The sequence below is a fragment of the Myotis yumanensis genome, unplaced genomic scaffold (genome assembly GCF_028538775.1).
Source record: "Myotis yumanensis isolate MYYU_CA2020_CCGP unplaced genomic scaffold, mMyoYum1.0.hap1 SCAF_3, whole genome shotgun sequence".
Classification (NCBI taxonomy): domain Eukaryota; kingdom Metazoa; phylum Chordata; class Mammalia; order Chiroptera; family Vespertilionidae; genus Myotis; species Myotis yumanensis.
In genome coordinates this window covers 67937549-67959064 of record NW_027223754.1, presented here as the reverse complement: position 1 = coordinate 67959064, position 21516 = coordinate 67937549, and the positions used below count along the sequence as shown (strand labels likewise).

Genomic DNA, 21516 nt, shown 5'->3' with positions numbered 1-21516 from the left:
TATGGGAAGTGTTATTGTTGTTTTCCCCTGCAGGTTAAGATTAGCACAATTTCTTAAGATTGAAATTTGATAGAGTAATTATATTTTTTCTGGATTTTCCTGGAGATTTTAATTTCATTAACTTTCTATTTTCATCCAAAATTACAACCTATCTCTCATGCCCAAATATTTTAAATTCTCAGTTTTGCTCAGCATATATCTTGTATCTTTAGGACTGTCACAAATAATTTTTAATGTATTTTTCTACAATATACATTTTTAATATTTTTTCAGCTCTGTGTCAAGTGTGTTACCTCATTACAAAATAAAAGTATAATTTTAAATACATTATTAAAAATTGGAATGTACAGACAATTTAAAAGAAATCAATACTCCAACCTGAAGATAATCACAGTTAACATGATGCATTCCTTTCTAGTTTTTGTTCATTTGTTATTATTTTGATAAAACACTTTCAATTTCTTTGATTACCTTTCCTGGTCTTTGTGAAATATTGATTTATTCATTTAGTCAACAAATACACATTTCTGGCCGACCACATGCCAGGTACTCTCATGCATGGAGAATAGAAGTAAGCAAATAGTCCTCAGATTAATGAGAGAGACAGCTACTAATCAGATAATCATAAAGATTTTCTTTGAGTAAAAGGTATAAGGGACATGATAAGGACAATGGTTCCACTGAAAAGAGCACTAAATAAGAGTCAGCAGGTATGAGCTTTATTCTTGACCCACAAACTATATAACTATGTGCAAAGCTCTTCCATTTTTTTTGTTTCTGTATAAAATAATTCTACTAAAGTCTAAATTTGCATTAATCCAATACCAGAAAAAACCCACAGAACTAGTTCTCTATCAAGTTAATATTACCAGCAAATGTTCAACCAACTCATCTTTTAAATATTCAATTGCTCAAATTTCCTCTTAAAAGTATGATTAGTAGCACAGAATTTAAAAATCAATGACAGGGATGATGGTATTGAGTTATAACATGTGTACATTGAAGGTAGTTTCTCTGAACAGTCAGAGCAAAAGCTGTGGAGACAGGCACTCCGGCAGTCACATTCTGCCTCAGATAGTTGTTAAGTAGTTTGAGAAAAATACATATTCTGGAATTCAGTTTCTTTATAACACTAACTTACAATATTGGTGTGAGATCATGAACAATATATCTAAACATTGAGTAGCCTTCCTGACCCATAAGTAGACCTCAAATATTACTCATAAATGTCATCAAGTTTTAAAACAATCCTTACTGAGAACTTTACCAAGTGATTCACACACAGCCCAGGTAGAATCAGAAGCAAGTGGCAGACAGGCCTTTAAAAAAGGAAATACAATCTGAAATTTCACACATGCTTAAACAGGAGAAAATACTTTAATATAAATGTTTAAAGGAAACACCGGGTATAAAAATGACCCTATTCACGATTCCCAATAGGACAAGATTAAGACTTAATTCTGAATTAGTGGTAATAAGCTGTTCCTGATCTGATGTTTTTGTTTGCTTCCCACTTAGTAAAACTCTTTCATAAGTCTAGTTATATTTGTTAAAAATAACAACTATCAATTGAAAATCCCTTACTGTTTTCTCAGAATTAATGGTTTTATTGAATTTTTCATGTACTACATGATCATGTTAGTGAGTTCACTTCTTAAGGAAATATGATTTACCTTGATAATTATTTTTTTAGAAACGTCATATTTGAAAAAATAGGATTCATGCAGATGCAATACCTAATAACTCTACAGCTAATACAGATATGTAATTTATACATATATATCATGATTGCTATACAATTATGGCTCTGCAAGAATTATCAGATCACAGGCAGAAAAGTCCATTGAAGACAAAGGAAACAGTTTAAATCTAAATAGCAAGACTATTACTGTTGGTTATTGCTTCAGTTATACCATATCTCACTTCACAGATTTCTCAGACTTAATTACAAAATCTGAATGAAGAATTTTAAGGTAATATCTATCTATCTATCTATCTATCTATCTATCTATCTATTTGCCTAAATGAATGTTTGACCAATAGCTATGACATGCACTAACCACCAGGGGGCAGACACTGAATGCACAGGCATGGAAACATGGAACAGACTGATGAATCTCTGAGGGAAGGGGGAGGGAGGGTGAGAAAGAGATTAACCAAAGATCTTATATGCATTCTAGAGGCCCGGTGCTTGGATTTGTGCACTGGTGGGGTCCCTCAGCCTGGCCTACTTGGATCAGACTAAAACTGGCTTTCTGACATCCCCCAAGGTGTCCTGGATTGCGAGAGGGTGCAGGCCAGGCCGAGGGACCCCACTGGTGCACGAATCCGTGCACCAGGCCTCTAGTATCATAATACTATCTTAATATGAATTACCATTTTGTTATGAATCTTTTAATACTAGTATATCTAGGCTATTCTAATTAATTCTGTTCTAGACATTTACAAAGGAGGTTAAAATTTTTAGTCCCATTAAATGTCAAAAATCTGTTGAGGTCTCCAGGGGCCCTTAGGGCTCCTCCTTTCTCTTTCTCCACCAAGGAGCACTGCTCTGGTTCAGTGCATTCTATTGACCAGGACTCTCCTGGGTGAAGCCACTGTGTTGAGATGAATGTTGGAGTGTGCAAGGGTGTTTCATCCCTTGGGTCCCTTTTTCCATGTGACTAGATTGGTAAAAACTCTGGAGGATTCCTGAAGCAGACTTTAATTAATTAATTAATTAATTAATTAATTTTTTGGCTTTAGAATCTCTTCTATCTTCTCTCATTTGGAAGCTCGCCCAGTGTTATTGCCCAGGTCTAAGTCACTGGGTGAGTAGCTATACATATTGGCTAAAATTCTAGCTCAAGGCAGTTTAGATTAATCAGACTTAGGTTTAAAATGGTGTCTTTCTATCTTTGTTTTGGCTGATGCCCAAATATAAGAGGAGCCAACCACTCTCCAAGCAGGAGAGGTAGACAAAAACCAGTTTTGAGATCCTTAGTTTAACGGCAATGAGAGATTTCTTAAAATTGGGAAGGGAGAAGTTGGAGACTAGAAAATCAGTTCAGAAAGAGCTTTCCTACCAATCTGACCTCATCACTCAAGCCCGGAAAAGGTTGATTCAATAAACCACTTAGATTTAATGGTGCTTAGACTAATCAAAACCAAGAAATCTAAGGGGAATAGTTGGCCAGCTCTGTCAAATGCTGTGTGATCAAAAGTTACCTATGAGTATGGCCTGTTATTTCTGGTTATGTGAAGTCAAAAGATGCATTTATGTTTTTGTTATGAGACCACGACATAGGATCTGAGTGGACTTTACTTAAATCTTCCTAAAATATTGGCTAGAGTAGAGAGAAACCTCAAGAAAAGAAAAAAAAAAGATGCACATGTAACTTCACACACCAATAAGAAGAGAAAGGTATATTAGAGAAACTTGTAGCGATGGGGCCGAGCTTGGGAAGGGGTATATGTACAAAAGGTCTTCCACCACCACCCTGGAAACAGTCCGTTTAAAAATCGTAGAACTCAGAGAACACTAGTACACTATTGCTGGATTACCGTGACAGGACTAGTTAAGAAAGTGCTTTTGTGGTATTTACCTCCTCTCAGTATTTCTACTGCAATCACAGAATTAATAATTATTAAATTGTACTTTTAATTTTTAAATAAAAGCAAACAAGTCAGTGATTTTTTTATAATGACATGACTGAAAATTATATAACACTTGTCCAAAGTCTCCTGCAAGGTCCACAGCGGAGCCCTCACAGGGCTTACTTTGAACGGGCAATGATCTCACAGGTGGGTGTGGGGCTGTGGAGAATAAAAGTTCTGCCAGGTACATTCCATTCATTCCACTAGTGCATTGTACTGGTTAAAAGCCAATCCTCCAAAACTCAAACAGAAAAAAGTAAACCCCGAATCATTATCACTACTCTTCATGCTTGTTTCAAATCACTATTATATAGTTTTTGTAAGTCTTTATTGGAAAACAGGATTCCTCAGGACAATTTTTCTTATTATTCTTTATTGACTAGGTTCTATTTAATTGTATTTTATCATTAAAATGTTAAACATTGCATTTAACATTTTTGACATCAAAATGTCTGCCAACCAATGACTTCTGAAATTATAGTTGTTGTTTTTTTCTTTTTCAATGGTTTACAAAATGAAAGTGAAGCATACAATTTAACAGGCAATTGTAGTGGAAGCCCTAACGTGACTTTTTTTTCCTGTAATCAGAGTGCCAACTTAATTAAGCTTTGATTGCTGAGGCACCTACTTCAAAGATGTTTGTCTCCAATAAACACATTGCCAGCCACATGACAAAAAAAAAAGCCCCTTCCTCCCCTTCTCCCCCAACAACAACCTAGGCTGCTTTGTTTTCAAGATCCTGGTTGATTTCAATCACTGACCATTTGGGCTACTTGCTTGTTTACCCTTCTCTTAGGGCGCCACCTTCCACCCCAATAAAAGCACAGCCCCAGGACCATCTGCTCACTCTCTCCTCCCCACAACCTCTCCTTGTGTGGCCCCAGAGGTGCTGGTCTCATAAGTAATAAACCTGTATTTTTTCAAAGTTTCCTCATGGTTATTGCTGAAGGGCTTCTTGCAATCATAATAAGAACCACCGGTGCTGGTGCAGCCACAACATTGGTTATTGATAGGCTATGAGCAATACAAAACACCAATATATATCAAGCACATTACCCTTGATATACTTCAAGAAAGACAACAACAACAAAACCAGAAAAAGAAAAAGAAAAAGAAAAGAGCAACCAAATGTTCATTTCCTTGCTCCCCAGGATGATTGTTGAGAGCTCAAGCGCACCATCGGAAATCAGAGCAATGCCAAGCGGCGGAAGCTGGAAAAAGACTCACCAGAGTTGGGGTCAGAGTTGCCGTCTGCTTCGGTCCTCTTGTCCGGAGAGGCCTGGTCGTAGAATTCGTCCTGTGGCTGAACCAGAGGAAGAGGGTGTGAGATCAGGGTTCCACTACCCACCGGCTCGTGGTCTCCTAGACCACTGTCACTGCAGCTTTCCTGGGAGCCATCGGGCAGGTGAAAGGTAACGCGGCGCTGCGACTACAAAGAAGACCACAGGACACGCCGATTAACACTCCTCCCCGTAAGACACGCGCCGCGGAACACACGTCAAAACAGCTTTCAGTTATCAATACAGTGTAAAAGCAACGTAAACTTACATAAGTAAATAAAGCTAGGCATAGACATTTATTATTTGCCATTTATTATGTTATGTCCAACTTAAATATGATAAAGAGTTTTAATCCTGTGTAATTTAAGAACAAAAACTAATGGTAAACTGTTAAAAATGTAGCAAGAATGGCAAAAAAGAATATCTAGACTAGTTATCAAAGTTATAAAAAATTTTTGAAGAAGGAGGAATGTGAAAACTTATAATTCGGCATTTCATTTCTTTTGAATGGACACAAATCAAATTTTGTTCACTTAACTATTTTTTAGGTCGTTTTTGCAATGGAATTACGATCCCCCACTGGGCTAGGTATTCTACCAGTCATTTCAGTCATCTGCTCTAGAATACCCCAGATGAAAGATATTTGGAATATTATTTTGGCATCTATTTGCACAGTGTGACTATCAGAAGTGACCTAAAATATGTATATGAGTACTTCAACACATGTTAGTGTTTTAATTAAATAAAGTTCTGTATTTCAGCACATATTGCTGTTTATTTCTCTTGGTAAATATTATTTTAGCTGCCTTGCCAGTGTGGCTCAGTAGTTGAGTGTCGACCAATGAATTAGGAGGTCACGGATGGATTCCTAGTCAGGGCATGTCCCCAGGTTGTGGGCTCAACCCCATTAGAGCATGTGCAGGAGGCAGCTTATCAATGATTCTCTCTCATCATTGATGTTTCTATCCCTCTTTTCCTCTCCCTTCCTCTCTCTGAAATCAAAAATATTCTTTTAGCGGATATAATCCATGAGATTTGAGAACATTTAAAGCTGAGTGGAATAAAGATTTATGACCTAAATATAATTATATAAATGGTAGTAAATGTGTTCTATATTTTGATTGCACCTAATTTTTTAAAATATATTTTATTGATTTTTACACAGAGAAAGGGAGAGGGATAGAGAGTTAGAAACATCGATGAGAAAGAAACATTGATCAGCTGCCTCCTGCACACCCCCCAATGGGGATGTGCCCGCAACCAAGGTGCATGCCCTTGACCGGAATCGAACCTGGGACCCTTCAGCCTGAAGGCCGACGCTCCATCCACTGAACAAAACCGGCCAGGCTGATTGCACCTAATTTTAATTATGCTGTAATAGCCCAAAGATCTTTCAATATCATGTCACATGTGACCACTTTTAGTCAGATTTAATAACATTATGAATATATAAATAAAATATATAACATATAATAAATATATAATGTATAATGCAATCATTTTCCAATACCTAAAATTTGTGTTTTTCAAGAGACAATTTATAGATTGTATCAAATTTTAAAATGCAGTTAAGAAACAAAATGTTATAAGTAGATTAGCTGTTGCTCTGTAAATTCATCTTTATAGACTGACAATGGAACATAGCCATTTTCCTGAGAGTCACAGGTTCAAATCCAGCTCTATCATAAGGGAACTGAGCTGATACCACTTTACTGCTGTTCAATGACCTGTGTAAAATGATTTGATAGTTCGTTACATTTTTACTAAACTGATGCCACATCACATAAACTACAATCATAAATGGTAGTAACTGAGTCTATTGTAGCACGTTCCATCTTCATGCCCAACTCTCAGTGCTACCATTCCCCTTTCAGTAGGTTTTGAAATGTGCCTAGGTAAGAGTTATCCAATAAGCCAAGCCTGAATATTGATATCTGAAATATATTTCTTTTTTATAAGAAAGGCTGCGCTACCACTTATCTATTATAGTATTTTGTCTCTCTTGTGAAATTAACCCTTTAGGGAAAATCAATAATACAAGTATTCTTGTTTCTGTTTCAATACACTCTTAATTCATCAGCATCCTTTTGTCATAAACACAGCATTAAGAACAATGACCAGGCTGCCCTTTATACATGACTAGCAAACAGTTTTTAAAGTGACTGCCCTAACCTAAAGTCCATAATTTTGGTGATTAAAATATCTTTGGTGTTAACTGTGGAGGAATATCTCTTAGTTTTCGATCAGGTGAGTGGAAAAGAAGTCAAACAAAAGACAAAGGCAATGGAACAGATGATTCTGCAATCTCCATAAAGCATTCCCAGAAGCCTCCCAAGCTATGAACAAGTATGTTCCATGACAGCAGGAAAAGGGGAAATTGATATCTGTGATATTCTTCCAAACATGACTATTGTTGCTTGAAATACAGTATTTTTTTCCTCCTAAAATAATACCCACATCCACAACACCAGTGATGCCTGAATCTGGCAGTTCTTACAGACAGTCATTTAAACTCTTATTTGAGCGTCTACTAAGCTCTTAGTCCTGTGATTACACTAAGAATAGAAGATAAAATATTTTAAATATAACTTTTTAAAGTATAACAATAGATTTCATCTCACATGTACTCCACTATATTTCTTTACCACTTTATTAGTGTGAATTAATTATAATTTTAGTATAATTTAATTGAGATACTATAAATTAGACTGATACAATGCTGATACCACGGAGGCTTATGAAAATACTTCCTAATTAATTTAAAGATGTTTAAATCTTAACTGGCAAACTTGTGCACAACTTATCAGTGTAATGGGAGGTGGGGGTGATGATACCTATGGACTAAGAATTGGAACACACCTATCATGGTACTAAGAAACTCAGCAAGCAAATCAGTCTTTAGTTTTTATCATCATAATGATTGATGCAAGTAGACAAATGTCCAACATATCAAGGCAGATGTAAGGAGAAGATTTGAATAAACTGAAATGCAGAAGAATGAGGTACAGAAGCGTTAGAAACAGGAGTTGCGGGTGTCACCAAGGACTCAACTGTACTTATTCAGGTTTTGCCAAATAAGACCAGCTGAAAATCCAGAACCCAACCTCCTGGATGGAAGCGCTTGCTCTGCAGAGACTGGCTTGGGGCAAGGTACTTTACATCTTTGAACAAGTTCCCAGCTTTGCGAAATGGCCAAATAGTACCATAGTAGATACTCAATAAAAGGCAGCTGTAATTATTGAAATGTATAGCTACATATTATCTGTTAACCTCTGTTTCTATCAATATTTAGCTAGTTTTAAAGATGCGATTCCTTCACCCCAGAAAAGGAAAAAGATTTGTTCTTTCAGAAAGGAAGTGGCTGAAACCCAGAATGACGGTGTGCCTCGCTCGCCCTATGCCCCTGGCTCATGTCAGCTCAGGGCCTCTGAGGGGCAGCTGCTCTGGGGAAGGAGGGATGAGGAAAACCAACAGCCTAGAATACATGGTCTTTCCTCCAAGAAAGTGAAGGTTTCCTCATTATTCTTTCAAGAAACCTACAGTTGTTTGTATATTTGAAGAGACAAAGAGGAAGACATTTTTTACTTACTGCCTCTGGGAATTTTGCTTTTGGGTAATCCCTATGGAAATAGGCACAATCTGGGTTACAAATATAGTCAAATCCTGCCTGACTGAATTGGGACAACACATGTTATGAGACTGTTTCAGACTTTCCACTTAGCTTTTGTTTTTCTAAATCTATTTCTTACCCATCCTATTTTCTCCCATGGAAAACTGTTATTATTATTAATAAATTGGTGTTACTGGCTATGTCTGGTTCATGGTTCGAGTGTTATCTTTGTTTATCTGATTTATCTCTGACAGGTTAGCTCTAGGTCCCTGGCTGCCCAAGGAAGAATAAGATGAGAATGAGTAACTAGTAAGACTGTTTCATGTTATGTTCTCAGAGGGCTGCCAATATGAATTCTGACCAAGCAAACCTTTCATGAGAGACTTCTTACTCTACACAAGCATAAGAGACCAAGGGTACAAATATACGTAAGTCCCGGATCCTGCAAGTCAAAAGGTGCCACACTGGTTTGATTTAAGAAACATCACCAAGCACCTTCACAATATTTTTTGTTACAGGTTAGTAGAAAGGCAAGAGAGGGGAAATTGAAGAGGCTCAGGAAGATATATATGTTCCTGCACTGGGCACTATTCTTCAAGAAAAACTGAAAGAATGAGTCCCCTAAGATACCCCAGTCAATCCTTGAATACTTCTCTTGTGTGTTTCTTATTGCTATAGAGTATTATTCACCAATGAATGACTCACACTCAAGCTCACAATTCCAATCCCATTAATCTAGAGGGATTCTCATCTGCTAAGATTTGAAGTTAAAATTCATTCTGTATTTGAATAAAATAGCAAAATGTAGGAAGAAGTGTTTAATAAGTGATTAATTAATAAATTATATAATACTAGAGGCCCAGTGCACTGGTGGGGTCCCTCGGCCAGGCCTGCCGGGATTGGGCTGAGACTGGCTCTCCAACATACCCCAATGGGTCCCCGATTGCAAGAGGGTGGTTCTCCGGTGACAACACCCCTGAATCAGGCTCCCTCCTCTTTGGTTCCGGGTGTGTCACCTGAGAACCACAGCTGGCAGCTCCTGCATTGAGTGTCTGCCCCCTGGTGGTCATTGCAAGTTATAGCTCCATCAGGCCAGTTGAATGATCGGCTGGTTGCTTAGGCTTTTATATACGTAACTAGAGGCCCAGTGCACAAAAATTTGTGCACTCGGGGGGGGGGGGGGGCGTCCCTCAGCCCTGCCTGTGCCCTCTCGCAGTCTGGGACCCCTCAGGAGATAACGACCTGCTGGCTTAGGCCTGCTCCTGGGTGGCAGAGGGCAGGCCCAATCCCTAGGTGCAGCCCCTGGTCGGGCTCAGAGCAGGGCTGATTGGGGAGTTGGGGCGCCGTCCCCTGTCATGCAAAGAGAAGGGTGGATTGGGAGGTTGCGATGCCACCCTCAGTCACGCTCAGGGTGGGGCCGATTGGGGGGTTGGGGCACTGCCCCCTGTCACACTCAAGGCAGGGTCAATGGGGAGGTTGCGGCGCCACCCCCTGTCACGCACAGAGCAGGGACCATCAGGGGGGTTGGGGCTCCATACCCTGTCACGCACAGAGCAGGGCCAATCAGGGGATTGGGCACTGCCCCCTGTCATGCACAGAGCAGGGCCCATCAGGGGGTTGGGAAGCTCCCCCCTGTCATGCACAGAGCAGGGCCCATCAGGGGGTTGGGGAGCTCCCACCTGTCACACACAGAGTAGGGCCGATAGGGGAGTTAGGGCACCACCTCCTGTCACACACAGAGCAGGGCAGATCAGGGAGTTGGGATGCCGCCACTGTCACACTCAGGGCAGGGCCGATGGGGAGGTTATGGCTCTACCTCCTCACACACAGAGCAGGGCCCATGGGGGGGGGGGGGGGGGGTTGGGGCGCCGCACCCTGTCACACACAGAGCAGGGCCAATCAGGGGGTTGGGATGCCACACCCTGTCACACACAGAGTCGCAGGGCGATCAGGGGGTTTGAGTGCTGCCCCCTGTCATGCTGATCCAGTGCCAGTTGGCCTCGCTGCTCCGCTGATCCCGGTGCTGGGAGGCATATTACCCTTTTACTATATAGGATAGAGGCCTGGGGGCTGGCTGGTTTGCCCTGAAGGGTGTCCTGGATCAGGGTGGGGGTCCCCACTGGGGTGCCTGGCCAGCCTGGATGAGGGGCTGAGGGCTGCTTTCAGGCTGGCAGTTGTTGACTGAAACTCCCAACTGCTTCCTTTTTTTCTCTTTTTTTTATTTTATTCTGGGCCAGCTTTAGCTCTGGTTCTAGCTCTGAGGCTTCCGCTGCTGAGAGCAGGTATCTGGTTTGTTTCGGTTCTATAATCGAAACAATGTATAACTCCAGCTCTGAGATCCCGGCTGGCTGAAAGCTGGTTTCTGGGGTTTTGTTTAGCTTCTATATTTATTAGAATGTTTCAAACTGCCAGCTCAGAGGCCGGCAAGTCAGGCCGGGAACGTTGGAGTCTGCAGTCACTGGAGCAAGCAAGCCTCATGTTTGCTTCCAGCTGCCTGGCTGCCAGCCGCCATCTTCGCTGACAGTTAATTTGCATAAGGATATGCTGATTAGCCAATGGGAATGGTAGCGGCCGTATGCTAATTACCATGTTTCTCTTTTATTAGTGTAGATAATATATATATATATCATTAAATAAATAACAATAATTAAAATTATATTAATTGATATGAAAAGCATTTATAATCTATTGTTAAGTGTAAAAATCAGGTTAGTAAAGATTTTGCTTAGTGTATTGCATTCTTGTTAATGTACTTTCAGATGTGAGTATATATCAAATAAAATCTATCTCAGCATATACCAAGTGTTTAAAGTGGTATTGCTTAATCTAGGAATTAAGTATTTTATAATCTTATTATTTTGGCTACACTAACATCTTATGCATTGCCTTTGTAATAATAAATCATTCTAATTTTTAAGTATTTCTCATTATCACTATAGCAAATTAGAATTTAGTACAAGAGAATGGAAAGATCTCTTAGACACAAGGTGAGTTTCCTCTTGAGCTAAAGCATATAAAATAATCTTCCTATCCTTTCTCTGCTGTTCTATTTTCCATTCTTTCCTTGTTTTTTACACCTGTTTAATCACTGAAATTAAAAATCCTTGCTTTCTCCTCAAATGACAGAATAACTATCTGAATCTGACATTAAGCTAATTATTATAAGTCAAATAAACAAATTTAGCAGTTAATGACTGACATTTAAAACAAGTATTCTCTGGAGAATTATTAATTGATATTATGAAAGTAGAAAAAAGTGCTTTAGAATTGTTTTAATATGCTTATATTTGTAGAGAATTCTTTAATTATCTTTTAAAAGAAATATTCCTAATTCTGATTTAGTTCCTTTAATCATATTAAGAAATAAAATATCACCCATATTTCTAATCATGAAATACTACACACACACACACACACACACACACACACACACACACACATGCACAAGTATCAGCCAGGATTTACTAATGATGAAGTAAAAGACAAAATTGTGTTAAAACTCCATGTGTGAACTTGTTTTTGCTTTATCTTTGCATTAAATCCGATGAAGATATGCTCTTTCTGAAATAGTATTTTCATATATACTTCTCAGATTAACAAAGGCAATTATTCCAGAGGTTTAAAAAATCTAGAGACTGAAAACTGAATTTTCATACAAATTTTTTTTTAGAATATGAATTAGAATAATAACTTTTCTTAAGAAAACACACTTCAATTGCAATTTTTACAGTAAAACTTATGAATATTATCTAGGTTGCAAGTTATGCAAAGAGGGATTTTTAAATGACAAACAACACATTTTCAGCTAAAACCACCAACTCAATTAAATAGTTAAGTTTCTTAATAGACTTTTGCCATCTGAAATTAATGTACATAATACTTTCTCTTAAGAAAATCAGAACTGAACAAAACATCTAGTGGTTTAGAAGGCAAGGCAACCCCAAAAGAAGTCTATGGTAATAGTTTAGTTTGATATTACTTACAGTCTCAACTGAAGGGGAACAAATATTAATACATACATCTTCTTCATTCATGCTAAAGAGATTAATACCAAAGTGGTAAATAAATAAAGATTCTGGACTTATGATTTAGGAAGAATACTGGTAGTTATTAGTAAAAGAGGTTCATTATAAAAATAAGGAATAGTTTTAAAGGACGAACTCATAAGGGAGGTGTTTTTTTCTTCTAATATATTTTATATTGATTTCAGAGAGGAAGGGAGAGAGAGAAATAGATAGAAACATCAATGATGAGAGAGAATCATTGATCAACTGCCTCCCGCACATCCCCGATAGGGATCCAGCCTGCAATCCAGTCATGTGCCCTGACTGGGAATCGAACCTTGACCTCCTGGTTCATAGGTGGACACTCAACCACTGAAGAACACCAGCCGGGCCGGGACTCTTTGACTGGTGCTAAATGAAATATTTCGAGTACATATTTCTATGTCATTTAATTATTTTTAACTGATAGAGTGAGTCATTCTTTTTTCTTTTCATATCAAGTACTTATGTTAAAATGGTTCTGCTATTGTAGAATTTGATGGATATTATTTAGAAATATTATCTTCTACTTTAATCTACTACATATTATCAGGTGAAATAAGGTAAAGTGACTTGCCTGTTCCAGTTGCAGTGGTAAACAAACCCCACTTTTTCTGACTTTCAACATAAAACACCACCCATTTGTGCATCTACTCATTTAATCAATAATTATTGGGCACCTTCTCTATGTTAGACACCATTCTATCTGCTAAGTATAAAATGGTGAACACGACAAAATCTATATCCGACAACTTTCTAAAGAGTAGAATGCTATTAGATGACTCTCTCAGTTCTGAGGGTGCTTCTGGCTAGCATCTGTGCCATCTTTTTCAAATGTGATTCCTTTCTAATTCTTGCAAACTATGCAGATGTAGGCAAGGTCCATGCATGAATGAGAGACCTTTGCTTATATTGTTGTATAATTCAACAATAACCTGGGAGATAAAAGAAGGGAGGGAGCAGATTCTGCATTTATGCCAAAACAACCCCAGGTCGGTGCCATCTTTGGATTGGAATCCATTGCCAATTTGTGAAAAAATAAAATGAAAAGATAGAAGAGTACAGAAAGTGTAGAGTAGGCTATTCTTGACTACAATTCAGAATTATTGTTAACTCTGAATGCCCTTGTGCATTTTTTCTACCTTCGTAGTTACAGAAATGTTAACACCTCAGTAAGACCTGATGAAATACAAACCAGCAAGTTTTTCTGAAAGATATACATTGACATTTAATGAGCTTGCAGTGAATATTTATTGAATGCGGATAATTTATCCAGAATTGAACTAGAACATCTACAGGTGATGCAGTAGAAACGAGTATCACTATCCATCCTCCAAAGTGCTTTTTCACGGGATAAGTTCTCTGTCTCCCCAGCAAAAAGTTTGTAGTGAGTGCATCCCTGGTTTAAACAAGTAGAAAAATGAAACATGGCAACAATTCACTAGCTGTCAGTCTTTCCTTCTTTCCTCTCTCCATGTTTACATTTAGGATATTTAGAGAGAAATGGGGAGGCTCGATTTGTGTTTGAAAAAGATGTGGAACAACTTCCCTGCTCATTGGTGATGGAGGTAAAGGTGTCAGCAACTTTAAATTTATTTTTTTATTCCTAGTGCTACATACAAAGGATGAGGACGAGGATGATAATGGGCTCTCTGAAGTTGCGTAGCAGTTTCAGGGGGATAGAGAGTGTCCATCTGTAGTGTACTTACTGCTCTGTTCCCTAACAGTTCCCTACCAGCCACTAAGCAACCACTTCCTTTCAGGATAGAGCTGTACCTTGTGTTCTAACTTCACTACTCAACTGCGTGTTTAGTTTAGAGACCTTGCTTCAGCGTGTGTGGGAAACTCATATTAACATCAACAGCCTGTTCAGTTTGTAAATTTCTTATTGTGAAATGACTTCCTCAAAGCAAGGACCTATGTTTTTATACTTTGTAAAGTCCATTGAATACCTCTTAAGCATGCCTATGTAGTGCCTATAGTGAAATTTTTAATGTAATTTTATTTTCATTTCCTTTTGATCTCAGTAGGACCTGAGAGAAAGTTAGATAGCATTTCTCTCCATGTGCAAAAACAAGTTGATAGCTTTTAGAAACTTGAGGGAAAAGTATATTCATTGTCCTCTTTTTGGGTGTAGCCTTGATGCTTGAATATGCGTATTGGAAACAGACATAAAAGAGGAATCCCTTGCCTACATAATGTTCCCCTCAGGGACATCGGAGAAAGGGAAAAGATTCTGAGAGAACGTTCCTCTTGGTTTAGTGCCATCACCCCACCCTTAGGGTTCCTCTGGGGCCCAAGGCAAGCAGAGAAGATTACGAATTGTCAGCATTGTTAGCTCTTTTGCTTCTTATATTCTTATTTAGTTCCTGCTATCAGAAATACCCTCAACTTATTTCTCATAGTTAAATGTTGCCCAGTAGGAATGCAGCACTTTATCTGAACATAGAAAATATAAAATGACTACATTAAACAGGAGCAGCTGCTGCTGAATCCGCAAGCAGAACTTTTGCATCTATAAATTATATGTGCAGACATAGGGAAGCAATGACTCAGCAAGAGTCCTTTCCAATGTAGTTTTCTAGCATAAACACATTCATGTGACAGAGTAAGTTGCCTTTACCATATTTACAACATCAGCATGCATGTCAGTTGCAGCAATTTAATTAGAAATTACACCAAATTATCACTATTATTAAGTAAATATATACAAACAGAGCATGTGGTCTTTTTTTAAAAAAAGTGAGTCTTTCTTGGGATAATGAAAAATTGCTAAAATAATATGTGTCAGATCCGTCAGTGTTGGTAACAGAAATAGAGTCTGATTTGATGTCTAGGATTCTAGAATGCATCTCCGGTGACATTAACAGTATTAAAAAATATATATATATGATGGACATCTCACTAGCATTCCTCACTGTTAATAATTCTCAATACAAAAATAAGACTTGTAAAACCAAAATAGGCCAAATTTCCTTTAAGTTCACAGTATCTTTTAGGAGGTAGCCTTGATTTTATAGAGTTTCAGTATTCATACACACACATACACAGATACACATACACACACACTTTAACTTTTCATTGTGTATTGCTGAACAGGCACAAGATCATAATTACCTAGCAAGAATGAAAACTAGCAATTCAAGGCTTTAGAGAGGATAGATTACATTATTCCAAGTTAGAGAATGAAACACACATAGAGGGGAAGAAGAGGTGATATGTATAAATCCGCCCAGAAATACTCTTACTGTAAAATAAGGCTGTTTAAAGTTCTCATGAAGGATTATGAATTTGCACCTAAAATGTAGTATAATCTGTTTCAATTGATTTTGTTTCAGCATTGCAGTCTGATTTCATTTAACTTTTTGGTTTTACGTTTGCAGTATAAAAACAAAGTGTAAAATATGTTGTAGGAGCTGTGAAGGAGTGAGCTCTTTGAACTAGTCCTAGGACATGTCATTGATATTTAATACCAGCAGCCCATGGATTATAAGGAAATCGTAGCCACTTGTCGTTTTCATCAAAAATAAGGAAAATGCCAATGAGGTTGATACTCCTGAAGAAAGAGCCACTTGCTAGTCTATAATTCATATAATTTATAGATGAAGATGGTCGTCTAACTATTAATAAAAGAAATACTAAATCACAGGAGCCACTAAAACAGTCAATCATAGTAAAGAACCAGATCTTCATAAGCAGGTTAATGGAGGAAGCAATTTGCATGGACAAGGCAGATTATTATGCAATTTACAAAACATTGGTGATAATCCAAATTACACTGAGAAGATATGAAATGTATGTACAGGAACAAAACATGACAATAACTATTAACCAAGTATTGAATTCTCTCTTCTAGGCTTTCCTATAAACATAACACATTTTGAGAAATGCTTTTCCAGAATGGGGAAGGGGAAGCAGTGTGGGTAAGAAAGGGACTGTCTTTGTCCACATAGAGCACACGGAAAAAGGCATCCTTGGACTTTCATCTAAATTCTTGGACTCATTGTTAAAAGACCCAACAGGAGATAAATTGCTAGATAGATTGACCTATGATGACTATCCATCTTCTAAAATCCAAACTAAAAAATAGTTACTAAGAACTTATTTTATCCTTAGTAATTGTTTTGTGAAAAACACATGTATTGTGAAAGACAAGGGTTTTCTTTTTATTTATTTTCCTTTTTTTAAAAGACCATTTTAATTGAATTTATAGGGGTTACATTGGTTAATAAAATTATATAGGTTTAAGGTCTACAATTTTATCCTATATAATAAAAGGCTAATATGCAAATCAACCAAACAGCAGAAAGACCGGTCACTATGATGCACACTGACCACCAGGGAGCAGACGCTCAATGCAGGAGCTGCCCCATGGTGGTCAGTGCACTCCTACAGAGGAGCGCCACTCAGCCAGAAGTCCTGAGCCTGGCTCATGGCTGGCAAGCATAGTTGCAGTGGTGGGAACCGCTCCCGCCTCTGCGGCAATGCTAAGAATGTCCAACTCCCCTGAGGTCTCCCGGACTGTGAGAGGGCACAGGCCAGGGTGAGGGAATCCTCAAAGTGCACAAATTTCGTGCACTGGGCCTCTAGTAATACTATAATATATCACCTACATATTGCATTATGCTTTCACTGCCACAAGGCATGTCTCTTTCCTTCACCATTTATCCCCTTTTACCCTCTGCTCCCTCCCCCGACCTCCCCCAAATACATGCTAATGATCATATTATTGTCTGTCCATGAGGTTTTTATTTGTTTGTTTGCTTGTTTGTTTGTTTTTGCTTAATCCCTTCACCTTTCTTACCCAGCCTCCCTCCCCCCTCCGCTCTGACATCTGAGTCTGTTTCTATTTTGTATGTTACTTTATTTTGTTCATTAGATTCCACATGTGAGTGAAATTATATGTTATTTGTCTTTCTCTGAGTGGTTTATTTCAGTTAGCATAATACTCCCATTGATTTTTAGAGAGAGTGGGAGGGAGGGGGAGATACACAGAGAGGAAAACAACAATGTGAGAGAGACACATCCATTGGTCGCCTTTAGGATGCTTCCGACCAAGGCCTAGGGTGGAGCCTGTGGCCAAGGTGTGTGCTCTTGACCAGAATGGAACCTGTGACACTTCAGTCGCTCTATCCACTAAACCAAACCAGCTAGGACTGGATCATAAATTTAGAAAGAATAGTGAAGGTAGTATGATATTAAAGAATGAGAGGAATGGTGATGGATGTTTAAATCCTCAACAAGGATATGTTTTATTGTGTGTGTTTTTTCTTTTTTTGAGAGAGTGAAAACCATTGATGTGAGAGATAAATATGGATTGGTTGCCTCCCACGTGTGCCTGTCCCAGATATAAAACCCAAAGCCTAGTATGTGCCCCGACAGGGAAAGGACCCTACAACCTTTTGGTTATGGAGGACACTCCAACCAACTGAGCCACCCAGCCAGGGTGGAAGGGTGATGGATTTCAAAAGGGGTTTTGAACTACAGAAGCTGAAAAAAGCTTACAAAACAAGTTTGCTGCATATATATTGACAGTAACATCTGGATATGGAAAACATATCAAAATATTTTTGACAGTATTAGTAAGCATTATTCAGAAGAGTGTAAAACACTAGTGTCCTGAAGGGAAATATTTTAAGCCTCTATTTCCTTTAAAAGTGTCATATGCAACTTCCTACTCTACTCTGTTAGAATCAGAACCCTTATAATGATGTTAAGAAAACAGAGAAGCTATGCAGCTGGAATAAACATGAGTAAGATTTTATATCTCTTTTCTCCTGGGTAGATTGGCCTTTGTTCAGAACAGTCAAATTGGCTAGAGTTTATTTCAAAAAAATATCCACCTATTACTTCCGACAGTCAGTTTGACTTTGAGCCTGATATTTGAAACTAAATCACTCCTACATCTCAGTAATAATCCCTGCTTGCCCCTTGGCTTTAGTCTTTTCTTTGAAAACATTACCGACTCACCGATCTCAGTTATTTGTGCACTGAGGATAATTTCTTTTCCCTGAATACAAATATAAAATTCAAGTATATGTGAAGGACTTCTTTATGACAAAGTTTCTGTAGATTTAGGTACTACTAGTATAATAATGAGCTGTACTTAGAAAAATATGGATACTTTTGAAAGGACAAAATTTCAAACATTATGTTCCAAATGTAGACTCAGCAATCTAGAGAGTAAAGATCCAAAAATCATACCAATCCTTTGTTGAATATAAGAAAGTAAACACTTGTAAGTCCACTTTACTTAAGGATTTAATGATGTGCCCAGAAAGTCCCTCTAACTTTTATCTGGGACAAAGATGGAAAGATAGATTCAGAATGAAACACATACAAAATGTTTAATATCAGAGGTAACTTACTATATAGTACAAGTTACCTCTGCATTAAAATTTAGGAACAGTAAACAGCTTGCAGTTAGAAAAATATATATATTAAATTTTCTAAAGTTTATATCTAGAATCTTGCAAAACAGAAATATATTATCCTATGTACATAAAAAATAATGTACAAATTGTTAGTCTGGAATGCATTATTTTCAATAAAACTATTGTAAGCAATTGAACATGTGTACTTAGTAAAATGGGAGAAAAGTACAATTAAATATTTGAAAGAAAATTTTCATTAATTAGGATATATAAAAAGAAGTGAGAACTGCTAACACTAATGTAAACTATAAACTTCAGTTAATAATAAGTCAATATTGTTCATTAATTGCAATAGATGTATCAAATTATGCAAGATATTAATAGGAGAAACTTCAAAAAGAGAATACTTATATATAATAAGACTATACTTTGTGCATAATATTTGTAAACCTAAAACTGCTCTAAAAATAAAGTATATTTTTAAAAAATCTGAGGACAAAACAGGGAGAAGAGATGGGCAATTACTTTTGTAGTCAAAGGGAAGGTGATTTCAGATCTTTTTCAAGGAATTTAAAAGATGATACCACTGCTCAGTATTACATTGAATTTTACTTCTATTGAATGTGTTTGTGTATGTGTGTGTGTGACATAAATACTCATGAATCCTCATTCTTTTAGTTAGCCCACGTTGGTCCTTTTAAAATCATGAATAAAGTTTCTATATTTATATAATTATACCTATTTCAAAAAATATTTCTGCATGCACAAATTTGTAATTTTTGTCTATAATCATCCTTAAAATTTTTTAAACATATAAACTTTAAAGGTTCTCTATTAAATAGGCATTTAAATTTGTATTTTACAATGATGCAAACTACTTTTTACACTCGTAGGAATATATTTTAAAGAGTTAGCTTCATGAAGATGAAATGAAATGTTCCCCATATCAGAAAATAATTCTGATTTAGTCCATGTCCTAGCCTGACAGGGGGTGGGGGGGGGGGGGTGGGAATAAGGAATGGTACTTTGGAAATTAAAAAACTGCCTCTCCTGAAATGGATCCTAGAGCTCAATGTCTATAGAAGGCATCTTATCTTAGGTTTCACAGACTGTCAAAGCACATAGAGAACAGAGTTCAGTTATCTTATTTGATCACTAACTTTTCATAGATGTGAAAGTCTTGGAGATTTTCATTGGAACTGCAGTTTGGGTGATAACTGTTCAAACATGGCAGCTAACCAATTTTAGTTCCTGGGAAATTCTGATAGAAGAAAGGTCTTTCAGTGCAAGAGCATGATCATTTGACTCCCACATGCATGTAATCTCTCTCAATGTCTGGAGAGCAATATTGTTAGGGAAAAAATAGTGCCATCACAGTATTTCTGGTGAAAGAAGAAATGGGAAATTAATAACTTGAGTGGGGAAAGTGGGTGTCGAGGGGAGTGAGGGGCATTTGTAATACTGTCAACAGTCAATAAAAGTAAAATTTAAAAAATTAAAAACTTCAGAATAAATCTATGTTAGTGATATATATTAAAAACCTTCCAACTTATTTACTAATTTCATTACTAGGCTTTAAACTGCATGCAAAAGGTGTACATAACAAAATAGAGTAAAAGGAAAACTATCTAAATTATGAATCGTCATAAAACAGACACTTCTAAAACTATACCATTTGTAAATATGGAGAATACATGCTAAAATAAAATGTTTTAAGAGATTCTTTAGAGCTTTTACTCAACTATTTAACAAAAACTGTCAATATCTATCTAAATACTAGTACTTTCTATCAGGTAGTCTTAGATACTGATGGGAATTTGTCAATCAAGAATGGTGCAGTGTCTCCACTCATAAGGCTTGAAATCTGTCAAATGGACTGGAACAAGTAATTTTAAATGTGTTAGATATCATGAAGGATAAAGCCAGGGTGCAATAAAGTATATCACAGAAGGATCCAACACATCCAGGGAAGACTTCCAATAATGGTTATGGCAATTCATGCATAGCTACTTGGAAGAGACTGGGAAGCTATAATTCCATGCAAAACAATATGAAATAACTCCCCAGAAGTAGCCTCTGTGAAATACAAACTCTATGTCCACTAAATAAATTTAACAACAAAATTCTAGAATCTGCCCCAGTTGGTTTGGTTCAATGGATAGTCGGCCAGAGAACTGAAGGGTTCTGGGTTCGATTCTAGTCAAGGGCACATTCGGGGTTGTGGGCTTGATCCTCAATAGGCAGTGTGCAGGAGGCAGCGATCAATGATTCTCTCTCATCATTGATGTTTCTATCTCTCTCTCCATCTTCCTTATTCTCTGAAATCAATAAAAATATATTTTTAAAATATTCTAGAATCTATGGAAGCACATTTCCCAATGCTCCCGAGGATCTCTAGATTTTTACTGCTTCCACTTAAATACATTGATATAAACATGGATGTAGTAAGTTTATCTTTTCAGGATTTAATTATTGGGCCCCAATAATTCTGGATTTTTTACAATGGTGTCTTGTTTGTCTCAGTTTTTTTTAAAAGCTTCCTTTATTTTATTTTAATATTTGTTAATTTTATT

At 37.3% G+C, this 21516-nt stretch overlaps 1 protein-coding gene across 9 annotated transcripts in view; it reads right to left on the bottom strand.

The window, feature by feature from the left end:
* Positions 1-21516, bottom strand: part of LOC139006587 (protocadherin-9) — a 929214-nt gene that overhangs the window by 319572 nt on the left and 588126 nt on the right. For 5 of the 9 annotated variants that reach the window (XM_070408966.1, XM_070408967.1, XM_070408968.1 and 2 more), the window contains one exon: positions 4864-5065. In XM_070408966.1, coding sequence (XP_070265067.1) covers positions 4864-5065 — 202 coding nt within the window. The remainder of the gene's footprint in view (positions 1-4863; positions 5066-21516) is intronic. The other 4 variants (XM_070408970.1, XM_070408973.1, XM_070408972.1 and 1 more) reach the window with 1 other exon arrangement.